This window comes from Cyanistes caeruleus, chromosome 1, assembly GCF_971803275.1.
Source record: "Cyanistes caeruleus chromosome 1, bCyaCae1.hap1.1, whole genome shotgun sequence".
NCBI classification, from domain to species: Eukaryota; Metazoa; Chordata; class Aves; order Passeriformes; family Paridae; genus Cyanistes; species Cyanistes caeruleus.
In genome coordinates, this window is record NC_141701.1 from 61110935 (window position 1) to 61135153 (window position 24219).

Below are 24219 nucleotides of genomic sequence, written 5' to 3' on the forward strand. Positions count from 1 at the left end.
CATGGATATATCCAAAACTGTTACCATATTTTCTCCCAAGACATCACCATTCATTAGAAGCAGAAAACTTGGCACAAATGTGCTAATCACAATTAATTTAGTGAGAGCAGGCAGGTAGATTTCTGTCCTGTTGATGAGCCATCGTGGCTGGAATTCTTTTTCCAGAGCTGACCGTGCCAAAGGTGGAAACCACATAATCCTGAGACGAGCCAAGCCACTCTCCAGCCCCATCCCCTTCTTGCTTTGCTGGTGAATCTGCACCACGGTGCTGTGGCATGGAGGGGATGAGCACTCACACAGCCTTCTCACTCCCAGGCTGCCTCTTCAACAACTGTGCCACTTTGAAGCTGTGGTCTGCATAGCCCTTTCTTGTAGTTCAGGCACTGAATGCATGGTATGTGATTACATTCAGGCAGGAAATGATTCATAAAATTTAGTGAAAGGAGAGATCATTGGATAACGTAATCTGACCTCCTTTAGCTACCAAAGATATTTTTTTTTTCCTTGAATATGCCTGCATTCAACTCAACTGTTTCTATTTAATTTAAGTGTAACTTCTGTTAGGGTAAACTGCATATTACAAAAAGGCATGTAGCAGTGGTTTCAAGACAGCAGGATACATTAAATCCTTTGTACCTTGTCCCAGTGTTTAAATGTTCATGATGTTACAGATTAATGCCTAATTTCTTATTTGGATGTATCTGACTTCAGCCTCACTTTCTAAGTGCTTGCTGTGTTTCAGATTTAAGTAATTCAGTACTCATATTTTCCCCTGGAAGTACTTCACTCTAGTCAAGTCACCTAAATCTTTTTTTCTATGCAAAGAAATTTCTTCAGTCTGCAAGTATTTATTTTAGCTTCTTTCCTCTTACCAGTTTCTAACATTACTTGAAAAACACTTACATGCAAACTGTACACACTGTTCCAGCATCAGTCTTATCACATCTTTAAACAGATGTAAAACCACTTCACTTAGGTTAGCATCTGCCTTTGCCACAGCCCCTCCCTGGCAGCTCAAACTATGGATTGTATTCATTTTTCACTGTGATCCCTAATTCCTTTCAAGAATCACTCACATTTCAGGATGCAGTCCCTATTCAGTATCAATGACGTGCATTCCCTATTCTGAGATGCAAGTGTCTGCATTTGGCTGTATTAAAATACATTGTGAATAAAAAGAAACAGCCTGCTGGGCACTCCAGATTGCTCTGTTTCATCGTGTCTTCAGCATTATTTATCAATCTTCTAAATTTTTATAACTTTGTAAATATTATCACCAATGAGTTTGTATTGAAATTGATGTCTGTATGGTCTTTATAAAACTTTTTTCTATTTAGCAGTGATTTCTCTATGACTACTTTTCCTTTTATTCTGTCACTTGACAGATTATTTTCTTGTAGAAACTGTGCACTGTAATGTTTTGTTGTGGCTTTTCAAAAGCAGAATGTTGTGCTGCTAACTTAAGTTACTAACTAATATGACTGAACTCCTCTGTCAGCTAGAGGTGATAACTTCTCAGCGAGCTAGTTTCACTCCAAAGAGCATGATATTCCATAGAATTCTGTTAAGTGATATAATTCATTTTTCTTATCAGCTTCTCTGGTATTTCGCTTGGGATGGATGTCAGTCTTGCCATCCAGTGGATAGCTGGATCATTATGTTTCCCTTCTCTGAATATTATAATATACAGCTATCTTTCAGTTATCCTTCAGCTTTCCCCAGTGTTTAGAGATTCATTGTGAATGCCAATAGTGATTACAAGCATCTGAAAGAAGCAAATTATTATGGTCCACATCTATCCTTTTCTAGCAATTGTGATCCTTTTGGTCCCAGCTCTCCTCCTCCTGAAGCTCCTCAAGCTTGTAAGACCCTTTTCTTTCTGCTGGAGTGGTGGAAGATTGCTTCTTTGGGTCCATTTTCATCCTACCTCAAACATGTAGAGAGAATGTGAGGGCTCTCAAGCATTACAGAGAGAAAGCAAAGAGCACAGCTGTTCTGAACGGCTGAGTGCTGTCCACCCAGGATCTTCCTGTTTCCCAGCCACATGAGACAGGTGGGCTGGCAGGGGAAGGAGCCCCCAGCCTCCTCAGTGGTGGAGATGGGCTGTTCTGTCCTAAGGTTGGAGAGAAGAGCTCACAGGTGATCAGAAGAAAACACAGTCCAGGTAGGACTGTGAATACATGCTCTTCTTCAGTTTCTAAAATAGATGTTTTCATGGTTTATGGATCTGTGCAGCTCAACAAATTCAAGTGCTGTTTTCAGACATGTTTTTAGGACCATTAGCCATGAACCTTCTGACTCTCTCTTTATTCCTGTCCATGCATTCTCAGACTCAGTTTAACCACGTGCCACTACCGGCATTAGTGGTAGTGGCAGTAGCACCTCTTGGTTGTATGTGTATCTAGGACATTGGTGTTCAGTTGCTGGGGCAGTGCTTCATACCATGTTGCTGTGGTAACCCTTTGTTCTAATTCTGTAGAAAGTTCCTGTTGAAAGCCTGAAGAGTTCATGGCTTATTCTTGTTTGATGGGAGTGCATGATTCTCCTTCTTTTCAGAGACTAGAAATAAATCTGTAGAGCACTCTTGCCTTTTATACAATTCTAACATAAAGCCACCTCCATCTAATTAGAACTGCACACACTTTTTAGAATTATTTTCTTCATAATATTCTTCTAAACAGCACACTGTCTTTTGTCTTTAGCACTGTGATTTGTGAATTTTCCTTTGGGACTTTATCTTTCCTAACTGGCATTTTGCACTCCATAAATTCTAGCTCATATTGTTTGCTATTTATTTCCTGGTTTTCAGTTTGAATGCTGAGGTCTTTGTAGTTATTTCTATTTGCTGTCACATACTAATCAACTGATCCAGAATGGGTTTTAAAACAAAGTCGCCCTTTTGGGAAATTGAATGAACTCTTAACTTTCTGTTTTCAGTTGATTTATGCTGTTGAAGCCTTTCTCCTCCTTCTAACTTTGCTCATGAGGGCAAGAGAAGGGAAGTCTAGCATGTGACACTGTTTTGAAACATGATCTATGAGTCACAGATTCATATTATGGACAGGAAGGAATCAGAACATGAAAATATTACAATATTGTATTAGGTTTGCCCTGCAAGGATTTGGCAGTGGGGGTCTACAGGGGTGGCTTCTGTGAGAAGCTGCTGGAAGCTTCCCCTGTGTCCAGGATGTCCATGGCAGACTTGCCACCGGCCAGGGCTGTGATGGCAGCACCTTTGGGATAACTTGTTTATGAAGGGGGAAAAGAGCCTGCACAACTGCACCTGCAGTCAGAGAGAGGAGTGAGAATATGTGAGAGCAGCAGCCCTGCAGGCATCAGGGTCAGTGAAGAAGGAGCTGGAGGAGGTGATCCAGGCACCAGAGCAGACTCCCCGGCAGTCCATGGTGCAACCCATGGTGAGCCAGCTGTGTCCCTGCAGCCCATGGAGGACCCCACTCCACAACAAGTGGGTGCCTGAAGGAGCCTGTGACCCCACGGGAAGCCCGTGCTGGAGCAGGGTCCTGGCAGGACCTGTGGACCCATGGAGAGAGGACCCTACACTGGAGCAGGTTTGCTGGCAGGACTTGTGATCCCAAGGAGCACCCATGCTGGAGCAGCCTGCTCCTGAGGGACTGGGTCCTGTGGAAGGGACCTTGCTGGGGCAGCTTGTGAAGAACTGCAGCCCGTGGGAAGGACTCTTGTTGGAGAAGTTAATGAGAGAGTGTGGGGAGTCCTTCCCCTGAGAGGGAGGGAGTGGCAGAGTGCAATGAATGGACCACAGACTCCATTCCCCATTCCCTTGTTCTGCTGCAGGGGGAGGAGGTAGAGAAAATGCAGTGAAGTTGAGCCTCAGAAGAAGGGAGGGGTGTGGGAAAGATATTTTTGAGATTTGGGTTTATTTCTCATTACCCTGCTCTGATTTGACTGGTAATAAATTAAACTGATTTCCCCTACTTCAGTCTATTTTGTCTGTGAAAGTAGATGGTGAGGGATCTCTCCCTTTCCTTATCTCAACTCATGAGCCTTTTGTTTGATTTTCTCTCCCTTGTCCTGCTAAGGAGGGGAGTGGTAGAGTGGGTTTGGTGGGTACCTGGCATCCAAACAGTGTCAATCACCACAATCACAAAGAAATTATCTTTAAATATAAGGTCTCAGAAGAAACTGCAGTTCTTTTGGCATCTCCACACCATTTTAGCTTCCAACTAAAGGAGAAAACCTGTGAGAGTAGATGTAACCTTAAAAACTGGCCAACTGTTAAAAAAAAAAAAGAACTTGCAGATTAAACCAAATTAACAAGGTCTTTGAAGGCGGCAAGAAGGTTTTATCTAAGCAAAGGCTATGGCACAATCTTAACCTGCAGCAGTGCTTATTGTACTGTATCAAATCTCTCATCAACTTTGGACAGGCAGTTCACCCATCTGACACCACAGGAAATCATTCCAGTAATAGTGAAAAATATGGTTCTATTTCTGAAAGAATTTAATGCCTGACACTGCACCAACTGGAGAATGACTGGTGTTTCCACCATAACCTGCACTTGAGAGAAGGCAAGTAGTCTGATCTCTATATTATGCATAATTTCAGAATGAATTCTCAGAATGAGAGAACAAATAACAGCTGTAGTTAGTTGGAGTAAAAATGGAATGTAGATATAAATAATTTTGACAAAGTAACCTGATATTTGTCTGTTGACACAATAACTGATTTTCCAGATGAGGGAAACACAGTAGACCTAAGGTATCTCAATTTAGCAAAGGATGCTGTGCTTGCATGTATGAAATACATTTTAGATTTTGCTTAATAAACTGGGCTCAATTCTGTTCTCCTAAAATGATAGGAAGAAAAAACAGTTTGTAACATGAGAGGGAAATAAAAGAGTTTGGGTTGTCCCAGAATAGAAAAATGAAGGCTGACTGAAGATATGACTGATATTTAAAAATATGCCAATGAGTAAACACAATGGAGGAGGAAGAGCTATTTAAACTAAAAGACAATGTTGGCAGAAGAACAAATGGGCATAAAATGACCATGAACAAATTTAAGCTGGAAGGCGAGAGGTTTCTAGTTATCAGAAAGCTGTCTTTCAATGAAGAAGAAAGCCCTTCTAAACGGTTTTTAAATTAAGCTCAGTAAGTTTATTATTTGCTTTACATGACACACACGTTCACCAGCATGGGATTTGACTCTGTGACATAGAAGTCCCCTTTCATTTTATATCTTACACAAAGCAGCAATTACTCTTGAGATATACTAACCTCTCTGGCAGCATGCACTCACTGTTAAACAGCACTCAGCATGACTAAAATATTATTTCAGACAGAAAAACAAGAGACTTTGATATTCAGCTAATCTCCAGAAGATTTAAACAGACTGAATGCAAAGACTTTTTCCCATCCTGCAATGTCTCTAAGGCTAACATACTCAAATAAATCAATAAGACCAAGTTTTGTGTGAAAATTGTCACCTCAGTCAGCGCTGCATTGGGTCCTAGTGCTAACCACAAAACCGTGTGTCACATGTTGAGCTGCCAACAGCCATATTTCCAGCCTTGAAAAATGAGGATGTGAGGATCTGGAGAAATGCTGATTTGAATAATTGCAACCTACTAGTCACAATGTCAGTAATGGAGATAATATTCCTGTGTATTTTAAAAGCTGTGAAATCCTCCCCGCAGATGACGGGTAGTATTATTCATTCTTATTTGTTTAGCTGAATTTAGAAATGAGCCTGGAAGGAAAAAAAAAAATGGATATCCAGTAAACAGGATATATTTTATACCCATTTTCTATCATGCATAGTATACTTAATTGGAAAAAAATGAAAATTGAACATAAACATCAATATTCTAATGATATTAGGGTAGGAAATTGGAATAAGCTGTAAGCATCTATCTTAACTAATGCCACCATGCTTTTTAGTGTTGCTGAATGTCACACTCAAGGAAAAAACATTTTCCTTGGTGGAACTTTCTCAGTGCTGTCATTTTGTACAGCAGTCTGAAACACAGAAATCTCCAAACTAAGAAACCTATTCCTTTTGTTTTTCAGTGTCAAAGCCATGATTCCTCCGGGGGAATGCCTGTATGCTGGGAGGAAAAGGAGGAAACCCATTCAAAAACAGTTAAGTATCATATTCATCAGGAGGGCTCTCCATCCAAACATACGGGCTGGAAATGAGGTGGAAGAATGGTTCCCATCCTTCTGTGGTCCACTGACACAGGGGAGACCTAATCTTCTTCTCTTCAATAAGGAACCCCTGGCCGGGAGGCTGGCTCTTCATGGATAAGATGTCTCCAGAAAGGATGCCAAGCCTGGCTCAAACCATCCTTACCCATGGCTAGGTGTCCCAGGAGGAGGCCAGTGGTGGTTGTGGTGGGTACCGCGGTGCTGCCATGGAGAGTGGAGAGGGACAGTGTCCTTTCATAGGCAGAACACCCTGGTGGGCTAAATGTCAGCTGGGCAGTGGGTCGGAGGGGTGGCTGCCACCTTTGTGCTTCCATGCTCCGTGCTGCCTGTTGAAAGAGCTTTTTGAGAAGCCGTGTGTTGAGTGGCACCAGAGCACTGGCATTGCACTCCCCCCTTCCCCTTTCCTGGGCTTAGCCTAGCGTGGGGCATTGCTGAGTCCAACATGTGCGAGCTGGGAAAGTGGGTCAGTTCAGCCAACTGAAAGAGCAGACTGGTGAGTCACTTTTTGCATATAGAACACATAATTTTCAGGCTTCTATTTACTATGGGATCACTTTCATTAGGAGAAAAATGGGAGAGAGGAATTGTGTATACGAAGGCAAAGCAGGAAAAGAAGAAGTACAATGGAAATTTGTTACTACAAGACGCTTGAAATGGGAGGGGGAAGGAAAAGGTTGCTATCACTCAAATGTAAATGAGTTCCAGATGCCATAAACCGATCTGTGAAATAAAGCTTTTTAATGTAATCATCCCACATTTTCTGTGTTACACTTGATTATATGATTATGAAACGCACATTTTTACTGTGTTAAAATTATGAACTGGCACTGGTGGCCTTCACACACAATTTAAGGATGAGAAGGTAACTAAAATAGATTTCCCTATTTTCAGTTTTCAGAAGTTCTAAAAATAACCTACTTGGCTTAAAATTGTTCATACTGGTCTAAAGTCAAAGGGGAGTTTCTCTGAATGTTTTAATGACATCTGTTGATATTGTTTGGATTTTTGGGCAGTATTTACTCATGAACCACTTGTTCCCACTTAAAAAATTGTTTCTTTTAGTATAAAATGTATCATATTTCAATAGACAAAGATAATGAAATTATTCTTCCTGCAAAAATCCCGAGTGTTGAATTCAAAATGTGTGTGAGATTTCTGCACTACTCTTTCAGTATGGATGTAGATATTTGATTTTATAACAACTGCAAGAGGGATGGAACATTTCCAGTACATTAAATTACCTCTGTGCAGAACTGTTTATGGATCATTACTTTTGTGTGAAAGGACGGAGGCTTTCAGTTGCTTTGAGAAACCTTAAGATTATGTTTGGAGTTTACATGCTAGCTAGAACTCCTCTCAAAGACCACTTATAGATAAATGCAATGGCTAAGAAAACTACCTGCTACCAAATCACAGAAATTACCTCATTAGCCTTTTTTGAAGTTCTGGCTTTAATACCCTCTGAAGCAAATTCTCACTTTACACAACCGAGTTTTCTTGGGAACCTTTGCAGCTAATGTTGCCTTGAAAATAGCTTTTCTATGATGTTGCAGTGCAGGTACCTGAGTATGAACTTATCAACCCAGAACAATTTTGATTAAGAAACATGGTCTAAAGCAAAAGGAACTGTTTGAATTGTTAGAATACTGAACTCCCACACTGGAGACAGCACTCCATTTTCTGTGGTTAGTTACTTACCGCTTGCTGGGGATGATTTTTCAGTTCCTAGCAACACTGGTCTCTTCCTCAAACCTTATCTGTTTGTGGGCTTGGTCTCTGGTGAGCCTTTCCTGTGCCTATTCCCTCACTTGGGGACTTTCTTCTAAAGAGGCTCTGAGTGCCCCAGGCTGACAGAGCTCCTTTCCTGGTCTGTGTTTTTCAGTCCTGCTGCTCTTACTGACATTTCAGGACTCTGACATTACTGTTATGCTGCCTTGAGTAATTTATCCGGAATTCAGAAGAATAGACAAAGGCTATTAATTGAGCAGCATATTTAACCATTATTTTAATCCATGTTGTAGCATCTGTGTTACAGCTTTTTCCTCCTGTTTGATAGCACAGAGCTTTCTCCTCCACAGCCTTCTTGTACTTTCCCCCCATCACTCTGCCAATGAATCAAGGTAGATACTGACACCTGTTCTGGAAGGAGTATTTGTTCAGGTTGTAAAACCTGATTTTTCACAGGAAATAAAATTGATGGGTACTCTTTAGGCAGTCCTCTCTTTTTAATGTAAGTAGTCTCTAGAATTTACCTTTCTTTTAACAAAAGGATAAGTGAACTCAGGTGCCTCCTTGTGAGGAAGATACATGTATTTCAGTAGGTATTCATGGATTAGTGGTTTCAAAGGTCAGAATTTAAAGGACAGAGGTGCAGCTTTCCCCTCTGCAGAACAACTGGGCCATTTATATCTCCCCATACTCAGTGCATCCCAGGAAGCCAACTGTCTGACTCTACATAATCTTTTCATGACTAGACTGTCAACCAGGTGGTGATCCTACAGCTCTGGCTTTTATGTCACAATATCACAGAATGGTATTATTCATTATGTTCATGAATGTTTTTCAAGCACAGAAATTTTATTCTGAGGTGGTTTTACAGAACAGTGATGAAAATGTATAAAAAAGGTCCATGGGAGAATACAGAGACCCACAAGACTGTGGAAGAATGTGTGGAAAATTTTACTGGGAGGAGCTAATATGTTTCAGTCTTGATTTCTACAGAGAACTAGCAGAGACTACCTTCAGCAGGTTGCCATTCTTCAGATAACATATAAGGTTCAGGTTCTACTTTGATACATGCAAGAAAATTTAAAAAAACGTAGCTGTTTTCCTTTTGTACCCAAAATCTCCCAAACAAGCTACAAGATTAAATGTGATTGACACTAAAGAATTTTAGCATTTATGGACACAGTTCAAACACCTGGAGCTCAGGCAGATTGAAAATTTTCCATCAGATATGCTTTTTGGCCAGGCAGCTGGCATTTTGACTAAAGGAAACGTTTTCTACCAAGTGTTTATTTCCTGTGGAAATCTAACATTTTACTGGTAATTCAAGCATCTGGAAATTAAAGAGATCTTGTCTTTAACCACAAGCTAAAATCACTGTGTTGAAATTAATACTTAAAAGTGCTAAGGCAAAGCTTCAGGACAGTTACCATTTGAGAACTTCAACCTCTTCCTCATCTCAAACCCTGGCATCTTGTAAAACTCTTTCCCTCTACAAAACATTTATTGTAATGTTTTACAGCTCTTTAAAGACTACTACACCTGCCCTAGCTCTGAGTGTATCCATAACTGCTCCAGACCTCTCTCCTGCTTCCTGGTTCTCAATTTAAGACCCTTTGTGGCATGGCCCTTCCTCTTACTTGGTACCGCACTATCCCTCGTCTCATCTGCTCTGCTGGTGTTATGTCTTCTTGACCACTAGTTCTGCTTCCACCTTTCCTTGCTGTGAAGACACAGGAGATACAGAAGGTGGCAAAGGGCCACCTTTCCCTTCAAGCAGCTTTCTCTCATTCTGTCCTTTTGGCTCATAGGAGATACACACAGATGTGTGTGTATGTCAACATCCACACATACATGGCTGCCACTGGAGCTCAGCTCTTCCAGGATTCCTACACAATGTCCAAGCACAGCTCAGTGACTGAGGGTGCTGGTCAGTACACTCATGATAATCATCTGTTGTTACTTTGCTCTCAGCCTATCTGTTGCATCTCATGGTCTCTCTTCCCTTTCCCCTCTTACTGAAAGCTTGCTGTCATGGTAAATGATTAGACCTTTCTCCACTCAGGTCTTTGGCTGGTTTAACACTTCGACAAACTAATAAAAACTCATTCAGAGTGAAATTTTCATTAACAGGGTAGGGTTCTGAAGAGGGTAGGGAACAGCAGACAGAGTTGTAGCTGCAGGAAATTCCTCTGCCAGCTCACCAAACTGGTTTGCACTAGTGGCAGTCTGTGTCGTGGGCACACTGAATCACTAATGCCAAAATGGCTCAATGCCTTGTGTACCACCAGAACAGAAAATGTTCTCTGCATCAGCTCCCACTGCACAGGGACTGCTAATGTGGGTCCTGCACAGGTACAAGTACTTGTTACTACTGGGCAGTTTAACAATGTGAAGAAAGAAAAGGCAGATTTATTGCTTTCATTACACGTGCTCCTGAACTATAGCAGTGTTGTATGGAAAGCAGAGTAAATGAGTGATCATCAAGTGACCCCTATGTCTCTGTTTACAGTTTGACAATCCTGAGTTTAACATGAACACAACAAGCACCATCTACTTTCAGCTCAAAATAAAGGCTAGAATTTTCATTTACCTCAAAGCAGCCCACTGAAGATTTTCCTTTCCTGTACCTTTCTGTTTATGGCTAGCTAACTGAGCCTTTCCATGGAACTCACATTGTTTAAAATCACATCCACTTGGCACCTTACTACCATTTACATCAAACCCCTGTTTGTTTGGATTCACTCCCTTACTGAATCATTTCCTTGAGTTTTCAGGAAGACTCTGTCCTGAACTTTCTCCCATAGTCTCTTTGCACCATTCCCTGACATCTCCAGAAAACTATTCCTTGCACTCAGTACAAAGGCAGACCACCTGATTGCTTCAAACCATTCCTCTCTGGCATAGAGCAGTCACTATTTTAGGTGGTAAATAGGCTTGAACAACTTCTATTTCTATTTCATATTACTCTTGACAATTTTTACCTCTTGAACTCATCAGTTTAATTTTCCTTATTGGAATTAATTTCTTCTGTCCTACATTGCTCCCTTGCTTCAGCTGGTTTGTCAGATGTAAAGACTGATTAACAAAAGCTTATGTTCTTTACCTTCTGCTCAGATATAGGCTATGTTCCCAAAAAATTACTGCCCTTCATAGATCAGACAGCTGTTTGGTGTCATAGGATGGTTGGGCCTCAAGGTTTACTGCAAAAAATAGTTAGCTCGGAAAAAGTAAAAAACACTATTCCTTCTTTGTAGATTCCATTATTTGTTCACGTATTTCCTCTCTCTGATACAGGAAAGTCATTAAGTTATCCCAATCAGCAAAATTTTCTCCATGTCTTAGGAAGCAAATCATTGTGTTGTTAAAGAACCACATATTAGTATTGGAAATTTTGAATGAAATAGCAGAAATTAAGTATTTTCAATGAAACCTACCTCAAATGTTTTTCTGTCCATTCTGTCCACTGATGCTGTTCCCCTGAAGTAAGCTTCTCAAAAGTAGCAATGAATTTTTCATACCTGATTTGCTTTAAGAGGTTTTCAGTTAGCAGCAGAACACAAACAAAATTTCTCATCAAAAAACTGATCTTTTTTTTTACTAATTCCGAGCACAATTTTTTTACAATGGCAACTGCAATGAAAAATTTATACTGTTGTAATTTAGCACCTTATCCACCTTGTGAAATGGTAATTCTCAAAATTAAACTTTTAATTGAAAAATGCAGTAAATGTGTGTAACATGAAAACACAGTAGTAAAGTGTGACAAATAATTAGCTTTTACTCTCATTGTTCACTGGAACATCAGCTAGCTACTTAAGATTATGATTGTTGGATTCATTGAGGTGAAAGTAGAAACTGTTAGCACAACCATAGTTTTCTTACTTGTTGTTTCCCCTTCCTGAGCATCCATGTATGGCTCCAGTCCCATAGCTCATATCTGGATAATGCAGTTGGCTAGTGCTGGGTCCAGCAAAAGCTGGCTACTGAAAGGAACCACCTTCTCAACCTCCCACTCAGGTCTCCTTGCTTAATGGACAGGTCTGTGCTTCAGCACTGAGCACTCCACTGTCATGCTGGAAATAAGGTCCCCATTTCTGTGTGCAAATGCACCAGCTTCTCCTTTACTCCCTCTTGAGAACACCCTACACTTTCTCTGGGAATATCTGTGGACATTCCAAAATTGAGATTCCTCACTTGTGATGTATTTCATCTAAATGAATTTTCACAACAGCTATTCTAGGTTCTCTAGTACTGTCCATTACATAAGAGGAGCACAAAATGGGGATGGACTTGCTTGGCCTAGAAAGCTGAGTAACTTTAATCTCTGTGTTTTGTGAGGAATATCAATCTTCTTAAGAAACCAAATTCTTATATTTGTTATTCATGAGGTAGAAAGGTAAAACTGAGAATGTACACAGGAATTTTGAGCTTGAGGAAAGAATCTCTCTTCACCTTGCCTTCCATACTTTTTAAACTCATGTCTAAAGACAGAGTTTTATCTTAATTATCTCCTAACCCACAGGTTAACTTTGAGTCATTAAATTGAGGGAACTATGGGAAAGATGTTTTGAATGAATACAGCAGGTATTGAACAGGTTCATGCATTAGTCCTGGTAATTTTCCCCTGCTGCTCTGCCCCTCATTTTTACAACAAACATGAGAAATTTTTTTCCTGGTATTGACTAGAACATGAAGACACCCACTTCCCTAAGGTGAGAGGTCCTGAGTAAGAGCTCTTCACTTTAGGCCTGATACAAAAAGAGATGACAAAGCCTGTGTCTTTGCACCATGGCAAATGCAGAATGGTAAATCTCTTTTTGTCAGAGGACAGAGACTTTAAATATTTTCATAGAAGCTAAACAAAAGTATTCCTGTTATCAATTAATTGCATGCAGCATCTCAATCTCAGGAAGTAAAACAGGTAATCGAAAATGTGTTCTCCACCACAGAAGGCCTGCAGTTGGGAACGAGAAATCCAATCCTTCGAAGAGACACCGAGACCGCCTGAATGCGGAGCTGGACCATCTGGCCAGCCTCCTTCCTTTTCCACCTGACATCGTATCAAAGCTGGACAAACTTTCCGTCTTGCGCCTTAGTGTCAGCTATCTCCGAGTCAAAAGTTTCTTTCAAGGTAGGTTTCCTTAAGATCTCAGCATCCTGTTAAAAGTATCCTTCTAATTTATTGCTGCTGCTTTGTACTAATCCTGAGTAAAAGTAACAAATAGTTTTATATTGATAAAGGCAGAGGAGAAAAAAGATCTATTATTGAACTTATTTGTTCATGGGATGTTGCATTGGAAATTTCATTCATTTTCTTTTATGTAGTTTGTGTGTTTTTCACCAAATAGTGGGATAACAGTCTTTCATCAGCAGGCTTTAGAAAATGGGAAAACATAACTGTAAAATCACTAAACTGGGAAAGAAACTTGGGGCAAATGTAATACCTGTTAATAGTTTGAATTCTCTATTTGAAGCTATTATTATGAAAGTTCAAAATGCCTTTTTAAGTACAATGTGAAAGTCAGCCAACTACTGTATTACCTATGTTTGCTGTAAGCCAGAAGGAAATGGTTTCATCTGAAAAGCCAAAATGATCACTGTCTTTCAGGGTAAGAGAGACTCAAAGTTTAAAGTGCTGAGTAGAGCTGTACTAGGCTACGCTTCATTTGTAAAGTTGTCTGGCACCCCACAAAGTGAAAGCTAAATATGCATTTTCAGATGTACATAAAATGAATTCTTCCAAATTTGAAGATATTTTGAGTTTCTTCTGCTGCTGAGAAGTTCACAGGAGCAAAATCCAGATGAGTGGTTTAATAATGGAGATTCCCTCTACAGTTGTTTTCAAAAAAAAGGAAAAAATGTCCAGTGTATGAAGGAGTATAGTTGACCAAAACTTATAGGTGGACTGCAGAGATAAATAGAAATATTTTTATGGGCATTATTTTTCCTTTATTTTCTTCCCATTACTACTCCTTATGATACACAGTATATATATAAAATATTACGAGTGCACATATATATATATATATATATATATATATATATATATATAATTTATTTTTTATTTTCTTTAACCAACGAATAGTATCTGTTGGTTGCCTTCTTGCTTTTAAAATGCATTTTAGTATAAAAGAAATGCCAATTTGAAGAGACTTTGTCAGGCTGCAGGGCATTTTACAAGGCTGACATGAGATTACAAAGGGTGATATCACTGATAGCAGGAGCCTCCCGTGTCAGCTGTGGCAGGTGGTTGCGCAGGCTCCAGCATCCTGCAGTTTACAGAGTGCCTCTCTTTCCCTTTAAACACATACCTGAGTGTTATGGTCTCTTCCTCTAAGCATGACTTTCATTTCTCTTGCATCCACAAGCAGTTAAATCTCTTCAGCTGCCTTTACTACCCTTCTGGAGTTTCTAAGATCCACTGTCTCCTTTTCTTAAAGGGATGAGATAAAAGGAAAACAAGTAAATCCAGGCTGCATTATGTTGAAATGTTCCGTGTTCCATGTTTTGAGAGATTTCATTTAATTTAATCCCCAAATTACCTAATTGAACACATAGTTTGTGTTCCCTTCATTCTTATTTTTAAATGTTTACATCATGAAACTAAGGTTACAGAAAACAGTGTTTATAGTAAAGGAAGGAAACTACACGCCATTTTAAGACAAGAGGGCAGGCTGGAGCTTCAGAAGGGTGGAGTGGAGGAGAGGTGAGCTGTGGAAACTGAGCTGCCTGAGGAATGGTTGCAAATGTTTGTGTAAGGGCAGAATCTGCCACATCCCTCATGAACATCACGATCTACTTGTAATTATGAAGAAAAAAGGCAGAATCTGTTTGTTTGGGGGTTTTTTAAAGGAAAAGTTTTGGTAGCAAGTCACCTAAAAAAGCAAACAAACATATTCATCCCAGTGTTTCAATCTTTGTTGTGATGAAAGAGAAGAACAGAAATGGATTTCTGTTTGTGGCTTTTTAAATCAAAGGGTGGCACTAAATTGGAAGCTTATAAGCATTCTGAGGACAGAGAACAGACCAGTGGCATACAGAGATGTTAGAAAATTGGATAAAAAAATGTATCTGGAAAACTGGCTTAGTAAATCTGTACTAATTCACTCAGGGAAAATTAATCCAAAGAAACTGGTGCTCAATAGAAAAGACAAACCTGGAAAAGAGAACATAAAAACAATAATTGAAGAGGGACAGTGGTCAGCAAGTTATTCTGTGCCTGTAATACAATATGTTGACATAAACAAGAAAGCTAAGTGTGGATTTTGGTCTGTTTGCCCAGAGGCAGCATGTCACTACCCAGGAAGGTTATAATCCCTCTCTGCATGAGACCGTCGTGACTCCATCTGGAATAGAGCTTTCTGTTGTGGGCATCTCTTGGTCACAAGGGCATTAGTACATATTAAAGGGTTTGGAACAAACACAGACAAGAAGTGACTATAAAGTTGCATGGGCAAAAAAAAGTCAAATAAAAAAACCCCAAACAACCCCCAAAAACTAAAGTTAGCTCAAATGTGTACAATTTATATTCTCCGGCTGTTTGTCTTCATAGGAGAAAAAGATGACAAGGGAAAGAATTGCTCAGGATATTTTAGAGTGGCACGATGGAGGAACCAAGGAATGATATTGCCCAAGATGAAATCTGGCTTGAATATCAGGGAAAACATATCTGTAATGAGTTCTGTTCAGCTATCCAATATTCCTAAAGTGAATGCAGTGCAGATTCAGTACATTTGATTTTGTAGTGTGTGACAGACAGTACAGTGCATCTTCTGTTTAAAAAAACTGTTCTCTGAGTTTTGAGGATTTCAGGTTTTTAAAACATGCTTTTAAGAATATTGTTTGCCATTTTAAAAAGTAAATGAGTAGTGCTGCTTGACACGTAAGTTCATATGTAACATTGCATGCTCAACACGTAACAGGTCAGCAATTCCCATGCCAGTTACAGTGGCACACCTTCAGCAATGCCAGCAGTTTCTGGGCACACTCATTTATTTACCACTAGGTGTCCTTTTAGTAGCTACTCTGCCGTAGTCAGTGCCAGCACAAACCTATTCATGAAGATCAATAGCCACCTGGAGGGAGTTACCTCACCATACTGACTTCAAGTGTGAAAATGGTTTTGCAGAGAACTTGGTATTAATGCATAGAGAACATCCATCAGTAATTTATTCCCATTTTAGTGACCATTAGAGGTTAGCACCCTGAAGCATATGGCCTGTTCATCTTACTTGAGTTGTTTAAGCAAAGGCCTGGTTCCTTTCTAATATTTAGACCTGGTGGTTGAGACAGATATTCCTAGGATTCAGTTTAAGTCATTTTGGTGAATTCCCTCCCTCATTCTTAGAAATGTTTTCCTTTTGCTTCAGAACAATTCATCTGTCTACTTGTTTAAGATTCTTCATATCTCTGTTATCAGTTGGCAGAGGCTCTATTAATAGCCCCTCTCCCCCCAAGCTATAGCATTTAGTCATTTTGCATTTTCCTGATAAGCACTTCAAAACGGCTTGCAGCAATAACCTTCCAATCTCACTGGATCTCGTGTGTGAGGTAGCTGGGTCTGAACCAGGCTTAGACCTCACTGAGACATCAACTGCTTCAGGAAACTGTGACTGTCTTTTGGCCCTGACAAGGATTTGCTTTGGGTGGGGCTCCTGTGAGCATGGAGTGGCACTTAGTGTCTGGGACCACTTGAGTTTGCTGGGCCTCTGTCTTGGACATGTTCCATCTCAGTTAATTGTAGTCTCTCTTCCTTTGCCACCCTTGACAATACATCATCCTCCAGTACTTCTTATTTCTCAGTTTTTCCACTGGAGAGGAAATGGTGGTCTTACTCCACTTCAAAATCAACCCCATTTTGTTGTTTCTTCAACTTGTTCTACCTTTTACCTAGTACAGGTAATGATTTAGTAAATAAATATCAGAAGAATAGCACCTTGTCCTTTTAGCAGCTCAGGTCCTTTCTGAGAGAGAGCTAACTTATGTTTCCCAGTCTTAGTAAGGAAACCAGCTCCAACAATTTAGATAGACCAACACAGTTACAACTAGGGCTATATAGCTCCTCCTCTTTCAGTTCTTAGTGTAGCTAACCTTGTATCTATAGGCCACTCTAACTTTTCTTTCGACATCTTATTCATTAATGTTAGACCTTTTAGCCATAATCATTCCTGATAAATGATAGTTGATGTTGAGTATAGCCTTAGATGGGAAATGTAGAGACCTCAATATGGATCAGTTTTTAAATTTTAAATCCTTTACTACATAATTTATATAAAGCATAATTTAATTCAATAGCTTGTTATTTTGCCCATCTGGACATTTTTTGCATACACACATATACACACGCAAAAGCAGAGACATGCATGCATGCACAGAAGCAGTGTCTTCCCAGCAAAAATTTCCCTCATGTATTTTGAATCTCTGTGTTTACTTCAGACTTCAGTGCCTTCTCTGTATTTATTTACTTCCAGACTTCATTTGATTTTGAAAGCTAAAAATCTGATAGATTTATGGATGACTAAATATGGACTGTAGAGAGTCACAGATGAACTCTGTGAATAAATATCTGAAAAGTTTCTGTAAGTTTTATATTTAAACTGCAATCCAGACCTTTGCAAAATTAGTGACAGCCAAGCATGGAGATATGTTTTTTGACCTGTGTTAGACTAAAGTTATATATGGATTGTAAACTGAATTACAATAAAGTTTGAGAAATTTGTCTACAAATGTTAGTTCATCTGTTTCCATGTAGAATTAAAAATTTTAGGAAACAAGCCTGTAGTGAACCTTCCTGAGTAAAGAATAAGCTATACCTTAACCTGAGGGTCATTGTCTAATATGTTTGCAAATCTGCAACATGGCTGATTTAATACCTTCCTTTACAATCCCTAAAATCCAAGCTGAAAGTTTCCTATTTCAGTTTAAGCTCCACTTCTGTAAAAAAAGAAATTGTTTCTATTTCTTGTGGCATCTCAGCTTTTACAACCATGAAAGTGATTCTAGCAGATGAAAGCAAAAAAGAGGCAATAAACACTGAACTATTTTGTTTTCATTGTCTGTAGCTCCCCTTCTGCTGAGTAGCAGAAAACTATTTTCCCAATCTTGTATGGTTAAAGGGCTTCCAGCATGATTTTTATAACCTTCCCTTCCTTGCTACATCTGATACTATATATTGGCTTTTCTGTTTCTCTTCTTATACATTTGTCCTTTATTTATTCATTTTTAAAAGAGATTTTCAGTGAGCTTCCAGTCACTGAAGAACTCAAGATTTTGTTAAAGTGTTTTTTTCTTACATTTCCCATTCTTCACTGCTGTTTACACTTATCTCCAGTATACTGGATGTTGAAAAAACATCCATCTTCTATTTCCCTTAGATATGTGTCCTCTGAGATTTTTCCAGGCGTAATGAAATCTCCCTCCTCTTGGTCCTCTGTCTTCCAGTGCTGTGGCTTGGATTGCTGCTACTGCAAGAACCATTCCAGGATTTCCTGGTCACTTTCACCAAGCAGCTGTATCTTCTTCTAACCCATTTCTCCCCTTCAGTTAAAACTCTTATATACATACACACACACACACACACACACATATATGTTTTAATTGATTTTTAATGGTTTTTATATATATATATATATATAAACTTAATGGGTTCTATACCTTTTTTAATGGTATAGACCATTTTTAATGCTTTATATATATATATGTATACAATTTTTTTTAGGTTTGTCATTTATTTTTTTCTCTTTTCTGAGGGAAGCAGATTTTCTCAGGGTAGCACACACTGTGTGGTTTCTGTCTTTATTCTGATTTAGCATTTATGTTAGTGGGTCATTTCCTTTTATTTGTCTATGTGTTTGGTGTGATCCAATTCCCATCAATGCTTACCTTTAATGGAAATTGAATTTATCCCTTTTAAGAAGAAAGCAACAAAGGATTCCTCCCAGCTGGCCTGATTTTCAATATCCTCAATTATTTGCAATGTGTTCCAGCTTTGTTCTCCTCCTACAGTGTCCATGGCTGCTACTCTCCTAGGTCAGAAGCATAATACTGTGATTGAGATTCCTCAGGTTCATTCATTAGATCCTTTAGGCTATTATTTCTTGCAATATTTGAATGTTTAGTGCTGCAGCCCCCGCTGCAGACCTGTTTCTGGTGTGATATGCATGACACTCCAGCAGCACAAAAAATTAAGGTCTTAAAACCCGGGATGAGTAAGGAAGTGCAGAGTGATTTTGCTTTCATTGCATAATCTGCAATGTAATACTACCCAACAATGCTGTAGGAGTGCTGCTTACCTGAACAAAAGTTCCTGGTCTGAGGATCTTAGGTTCCTCTGCAGTGCATGTACTATGCTTCCCAGGCATCCCTTTCTACCCCACTGTCTCTTCCTAATAATTCTGTTTTCCCAGAGTTTTCTTTTCAAACTCTCAGTATTTTTTTTTTTTTCCTGGATTGACAAATTCTGCTTCTTTGGTATAAATATGTATTTTAGATTTTACTTTACATAATCATGGAAATTTTTTCAATTCAAAAATTCAACTGATTTGAAACTAAGTTCATATGTTTGAGCTTACAATTACAATTATGGCCTATACTGGTTCCATTTCTGTGGGAAAAATTAATCTGTCATTCGTTAGCCAGTTTCAGTTGCCTGATGCTTTCCCTTTAATTTTAATCCATAGTCTTAGTGAATCACAGACTCACAGACAGGTTGGAGATGGAAGGAACCTCTGGAGGTCCTCTGATCCAAGCCCCCTGCTCAAGCTGGGTCACTGTGAGCCAGTTTCCCAGGACTGTGTCCAGATTGCTTTTGAATATCTTCAATGGTGGGGAGTCCACAGTGTCCTTGGGCAACCTCAGCCAGTGCCTGGTCACCCTGGCAATGAAAATGTGTTTCCTGATGTTCAGAGAGAGCCTCCTGTGTTTCACTTTATACACATTTACTCTGATCCTGCCACCGGACACTTCTGAAAAGAACCTTGCTGTTCTTTCCACCCTTCCTTTAGGTATTTATACACTCTGATGAGATCCACTCTGAGCTTTCTCTTCTCCAAGCTGAGCAGTTCTAGCACTCTCCCTCTCTCAGCCCTTCCTCATAGAAGTGCTCTAGTCTCTTCATCATTTTTGTGTCCTTTCATTGGACTCTCTCCAGGTCCTTTAAAATGGATATATTTAGAATAGATATAGGAAAAATAAAATAATAAATCTGAAATACTAATAAATCTTTTAAGGAAGATTTATAAGAACAGGATAAAATGCCTAATTCAGCAACAACAACAAGGAGGAAATTATACATCCTTGATTCCATCTCTTCATTCCCACCAATCTTCTCTTGGTATGACTTATATTTTGATTTCCATTATGTAAATAATTAGAGGCTTTCAGATTATCCTCAAACAACTTTTTTTTTTTTAATGAAACCTTTACTTTGAGACACAAATCAAGCACTCAAGTTGTGTTCCTCTGATTAGTTATGGTTGAAGCTTATACTTTGAGTCAAGAACTCCCCAATGTATTTGAGTTTTTTAACAATTAGAAGTTTGGTTTTTAAAGACATCTTCTGCTGAGTTAGAGCATTCCCAGTCCTGTCCTCTGAAGCACAGTGTCTGAATGATTTCTTTCTTAGAAGAGAAATGACTTATCTTTTTTGAACATATACAAAGTGCCTTTAGCCTATGAATTGCTGTAGTCCACAGCCATAGCTTAATTAGACTGTAAGCATTTAGGTTGTTTAGGTTTCTTAGGACAGCATATTCAATGGCTTGTACTGAGAAGAAACTTTCATGGTCAGAGTGGGTAACAGGTTATTCCTGTAGCTGTATTGAACTGGCATATTCAAATTTCACCAATTTTTGGAGTATTTTGGCCAAAAATGGACTGTTCATGAAAGAAACATTTTCCACTCTCTACTGCTTTGTAATTTTACCATCTTTTTAGCAATATAGCAAGTGAAAAAAGGAAAAGCTGTTCTGCTGCATAAGTAGTATATTAGTAAATAGTTGAAGGAATACCTACTGTCTGCAAATCATTGTCTACTCAAGTGCTAAAATACAACATCAGTGAAATTTTAGTAGAAGTGTCAAGGCTTCAAGCAGGATAGCTGCATTCAGTCATCCCTGAGACCTGTCAGGACTCCTTTCTTGAGAAGCCATGACAAATTGAATCTCTTCCACATTACCCATTTTCAAACATTATTTTGGATTTTTTTGACTAGATTTTAAAATATATTTAATTGCCAGGTAGATAATTTTATTGGGACATATTGCTTATACTAATGGGTGGCTATTTTCTCTTGTTTCCTGGGGACACCATTCATTCCATATGACAAATAACTGAGGCTGCTTCATACTACAGTTGCTCTTGCATAACCTGGAGATCTCTCTGTCCTTGGAAGGCCTTTGCTGACTCTTGGAGGAGAACTGTGTCTGCTCTTGGTGTCTTGTTGTAAGAGGGTGTACCTTCTTGTCCTGGCTAGCTTTCTCTTTAGTTTCCTGCAAACAAGATGGTTTTTGTAGGATGAGTGTTTGTTTACAAGCAGGATTTTCCTCAGAATGAACCTGTATTTAGGAAGAACAAGACAATTTTAAATTGCTTGAATTCCTGTAACCTTTGAAGATCAAGGGAAACTGTTTGTGGAACACTACGTTCTCTGTTGTGTTCTGAGACTGACTCTAAATTCAATACTTATTTTTTTGAGTAATGGCAAATGACGGATCTTGGTTTCAGTTACAAATAAGATTCAGATATTTTCTGGTGCTCCTTGGGTGCTTGTGTCATGTGCTATGGATTGTTTATATTACCAGAGCTATTACAAACTCAGAGCTGTTAGAATGATTCAGTCACCTGCACAAGAAAGACTGGACTACACAGATTTTATGCTGTCTTTGGGAAACACACCATCATTAGGATCCTTCTTGCAGAATTTTCTCCTGTAGTTCTGGATCTGTATCTCATACAACTTTTCTATTGCTGGATGCCATCCAAATGAACATCCCTGTAGGCTTCAATGTTTCTCTTGATCTTATCAAGACTGATTAGAAAACCAGGGAACTGGAAAAGACAAGTGACAGGAGGGCAATCTTTGTTAGATTTCTCCTGAGGGCATTTGGCATTGGGAGAGTTCCACTGTTTCTACTGACAGTAGGAGTACTCTCAGGACCAGACATGTGATCAGCCACGCACACAATGCCTGGTTTTATAGGTGTTCCCACAAACCACAGCTTCTACATTGGTACAATGCTAGGGGAAGTACCCAAAAATACTTTGAGCCATTAGTGTGGGTCTTCACATTTCTCCAGCTTGCTCAGTCGTTCTTAACCATTTTGATTTGGTCGGCTTTTGTGCTCAGTGCATTTTCTTAACTCACACTGTGCACCTCATGTAGCATAGATATAAATGGATGTGTCAAGGATGTGTAAATAAATGTGGTAAATGCAAGTGGCAAGGAAAAATCTGGGTCCATCTAATACAGGAGACTGATATACAGTCTTTTGTATTCAGTGATGTTCATCTTGCTTCTGCACTGTGTTTGCTTAATCCCTGCTCTGCAGCAAAGGGCCTTCTTGGCCCAGCCTGGTACCAGCTGTCGAAATACTCTCAAAAAGTCCTCCATGGCTCAAAATCCATTATCCTGTGCTATAAGTAATGGACTTTCATTGATCTAACTCTCTTGTGTTTAGATCTTGGAGACTGAGGAAAAACTTGGAGTCTAATTCCACTGTAACCCATGTTTTTTTTTGATATGGATACAAGATTGGTTTTCATCACAAGAAAAATAGCATTTTTACATCAGAACTTGCTAGCAGTTCCAGTGACTGTAGAAGATACTAGCAATAGTTTTGTTCTTATCACTGATACAATGAATGGGAGGTAGGAGAGCATTCCCCCAGGCGCGAACTTTGGCTTGGTTTACACTTGTTCTCAGCTTTATGAGTGATTACCATCTCTGAGAGGAAGCGTGTATCTTTACTGTCAAGAACATGATTTACTTTGTTTCTTATTTTAAACACAGATATGTTTTAAAGTCAAGACAATACCTCTTATCCAACAGAACAAGGAATTCAGTCTGGCATATTGTAGTTGCATAGGACTTTGAAGACAAAGAAGACAAATAGTTTTAGGCTAGCAAATAGTGTGTGAGATTGTCCTCCTAGCTTCCCTTCTCACTTTCCTTCCGCTGACTTTCGGGCTACAGCACATAGTAAAGCTCTGCAGAGAACTCTGATACAATGCAGATCACAAAAGCACAGAATCCTTTTGTTTTGAGAAGACCTCCAAGGTTATCAAGTCCAACCTTTGACTCAGGACCACCTTGTCAACTAGACCATAGCACTATGTGCTATGACTGTGACTCCACCACCTTCCTGAGCAGTCCATTCCAATACTTAACAATCCTTTAGTGAAGAAGTTCTTTTTAATGTCCAACCTGAACCCCTCTAAGTGCAGTTTAAGTCTGGGTCCTCTCATCCTGCTGATGATTTCCTGGGAGAAGAGGCTGACCCCTACCTGGCTACACCCTCCTTTCAGGTGCTTGTAAAGAGTGATAAGGGCCCCCCGAGACATATAAAATACTAGTAAGGAACTGGTTTCTGCAAAGCTTGCCTCACTTTGGTATGTGATAGTCCTACAGTTTTGCTCAATGGATCACTCTGAAGGATTTGTCTTCATTTAATTGTATTTGGTTTAGTGTCTTCTTCATTTTATTAGAAAGAAAATACCATATGACTAATACAGATACTTCTCTATCTAAAGTAACATATTAATCACTGTTCTGAAAGTTCCCCACCATGAAAGTTTTTTATTTATTTTTTTTTAAATTTTAATGAAAAAAAATCTTTTTTTTTTTTTTTTTTGATGAGGCACAGCAGGCTTCCCTGTGTTTTAATTTTATTACACTTTTTGGTGCAATACTGTAGATAGTATAACTGACAAATTTTCTAAAATCTTGACATCAAGTAGAAGCAGCATGCATATCAGCGAACTTGGATGCTTAGTAAGAGAAGTTACAAGCAGACTTTAAAACTTCCTTTAAAGAAGCTCATCATTACTTTTGTGAAAGTTTGATGTTATACAGCAGCCTTGCCAAAATACTTATCATATGAACTTACCATGTCCCTAACATTCTGCTGAAACCCCCTCAATGCATTCTCTTTTTATCTCCATGGAATATATCAAGTTGAAGGTACATAGGAAGTAAATATTTTTTATAATGAGTAAATGTCCTCTATTCCCATTTACCTCTGAACCTGCAATATGAATTGGCTACTTATGTATTGGAAACAGCTGAAAAAAGTTAAGAGGACTGAAAACA

General features: G+C 39.1%; 1 protein-coding gene across 5 annotated transcripts in view; it reads left to right on the top strand.

Moving 5' to 3' along the window:
- Window positions 1–24219, top strand: part of AHRR (aryl hydrocarbon receptor repressor) — an 82724-nt gene that overhangs the window by 12993 nt on the left and 45512 nt on the right. For 3 of the 5 annotated variants that reach the window (XM_086895436.1, XM_086895424.1, XM_086895419.1), the window contains 2 exons: window positions 6048–6119; window positions 12863–13044. In XM_086895436.1, the coding sequence (XP_086751562.1) occupies window positions 6058–6119; window positions 12863–13044 (244 nt within the window). In that variant the 5' untranslated portion in view covers window positions 6048–6057. Of the gene's footprint in view, window positions 1–2042; window positions 2165–4405; window positions 4548–6047; window positions 6120–12862; window positions 13045–24219 lie in introns of those variants that run through there. The other 2 variants (XM_086895431.1, XM_086895443.1) reach the window with 2 other exon arrangements.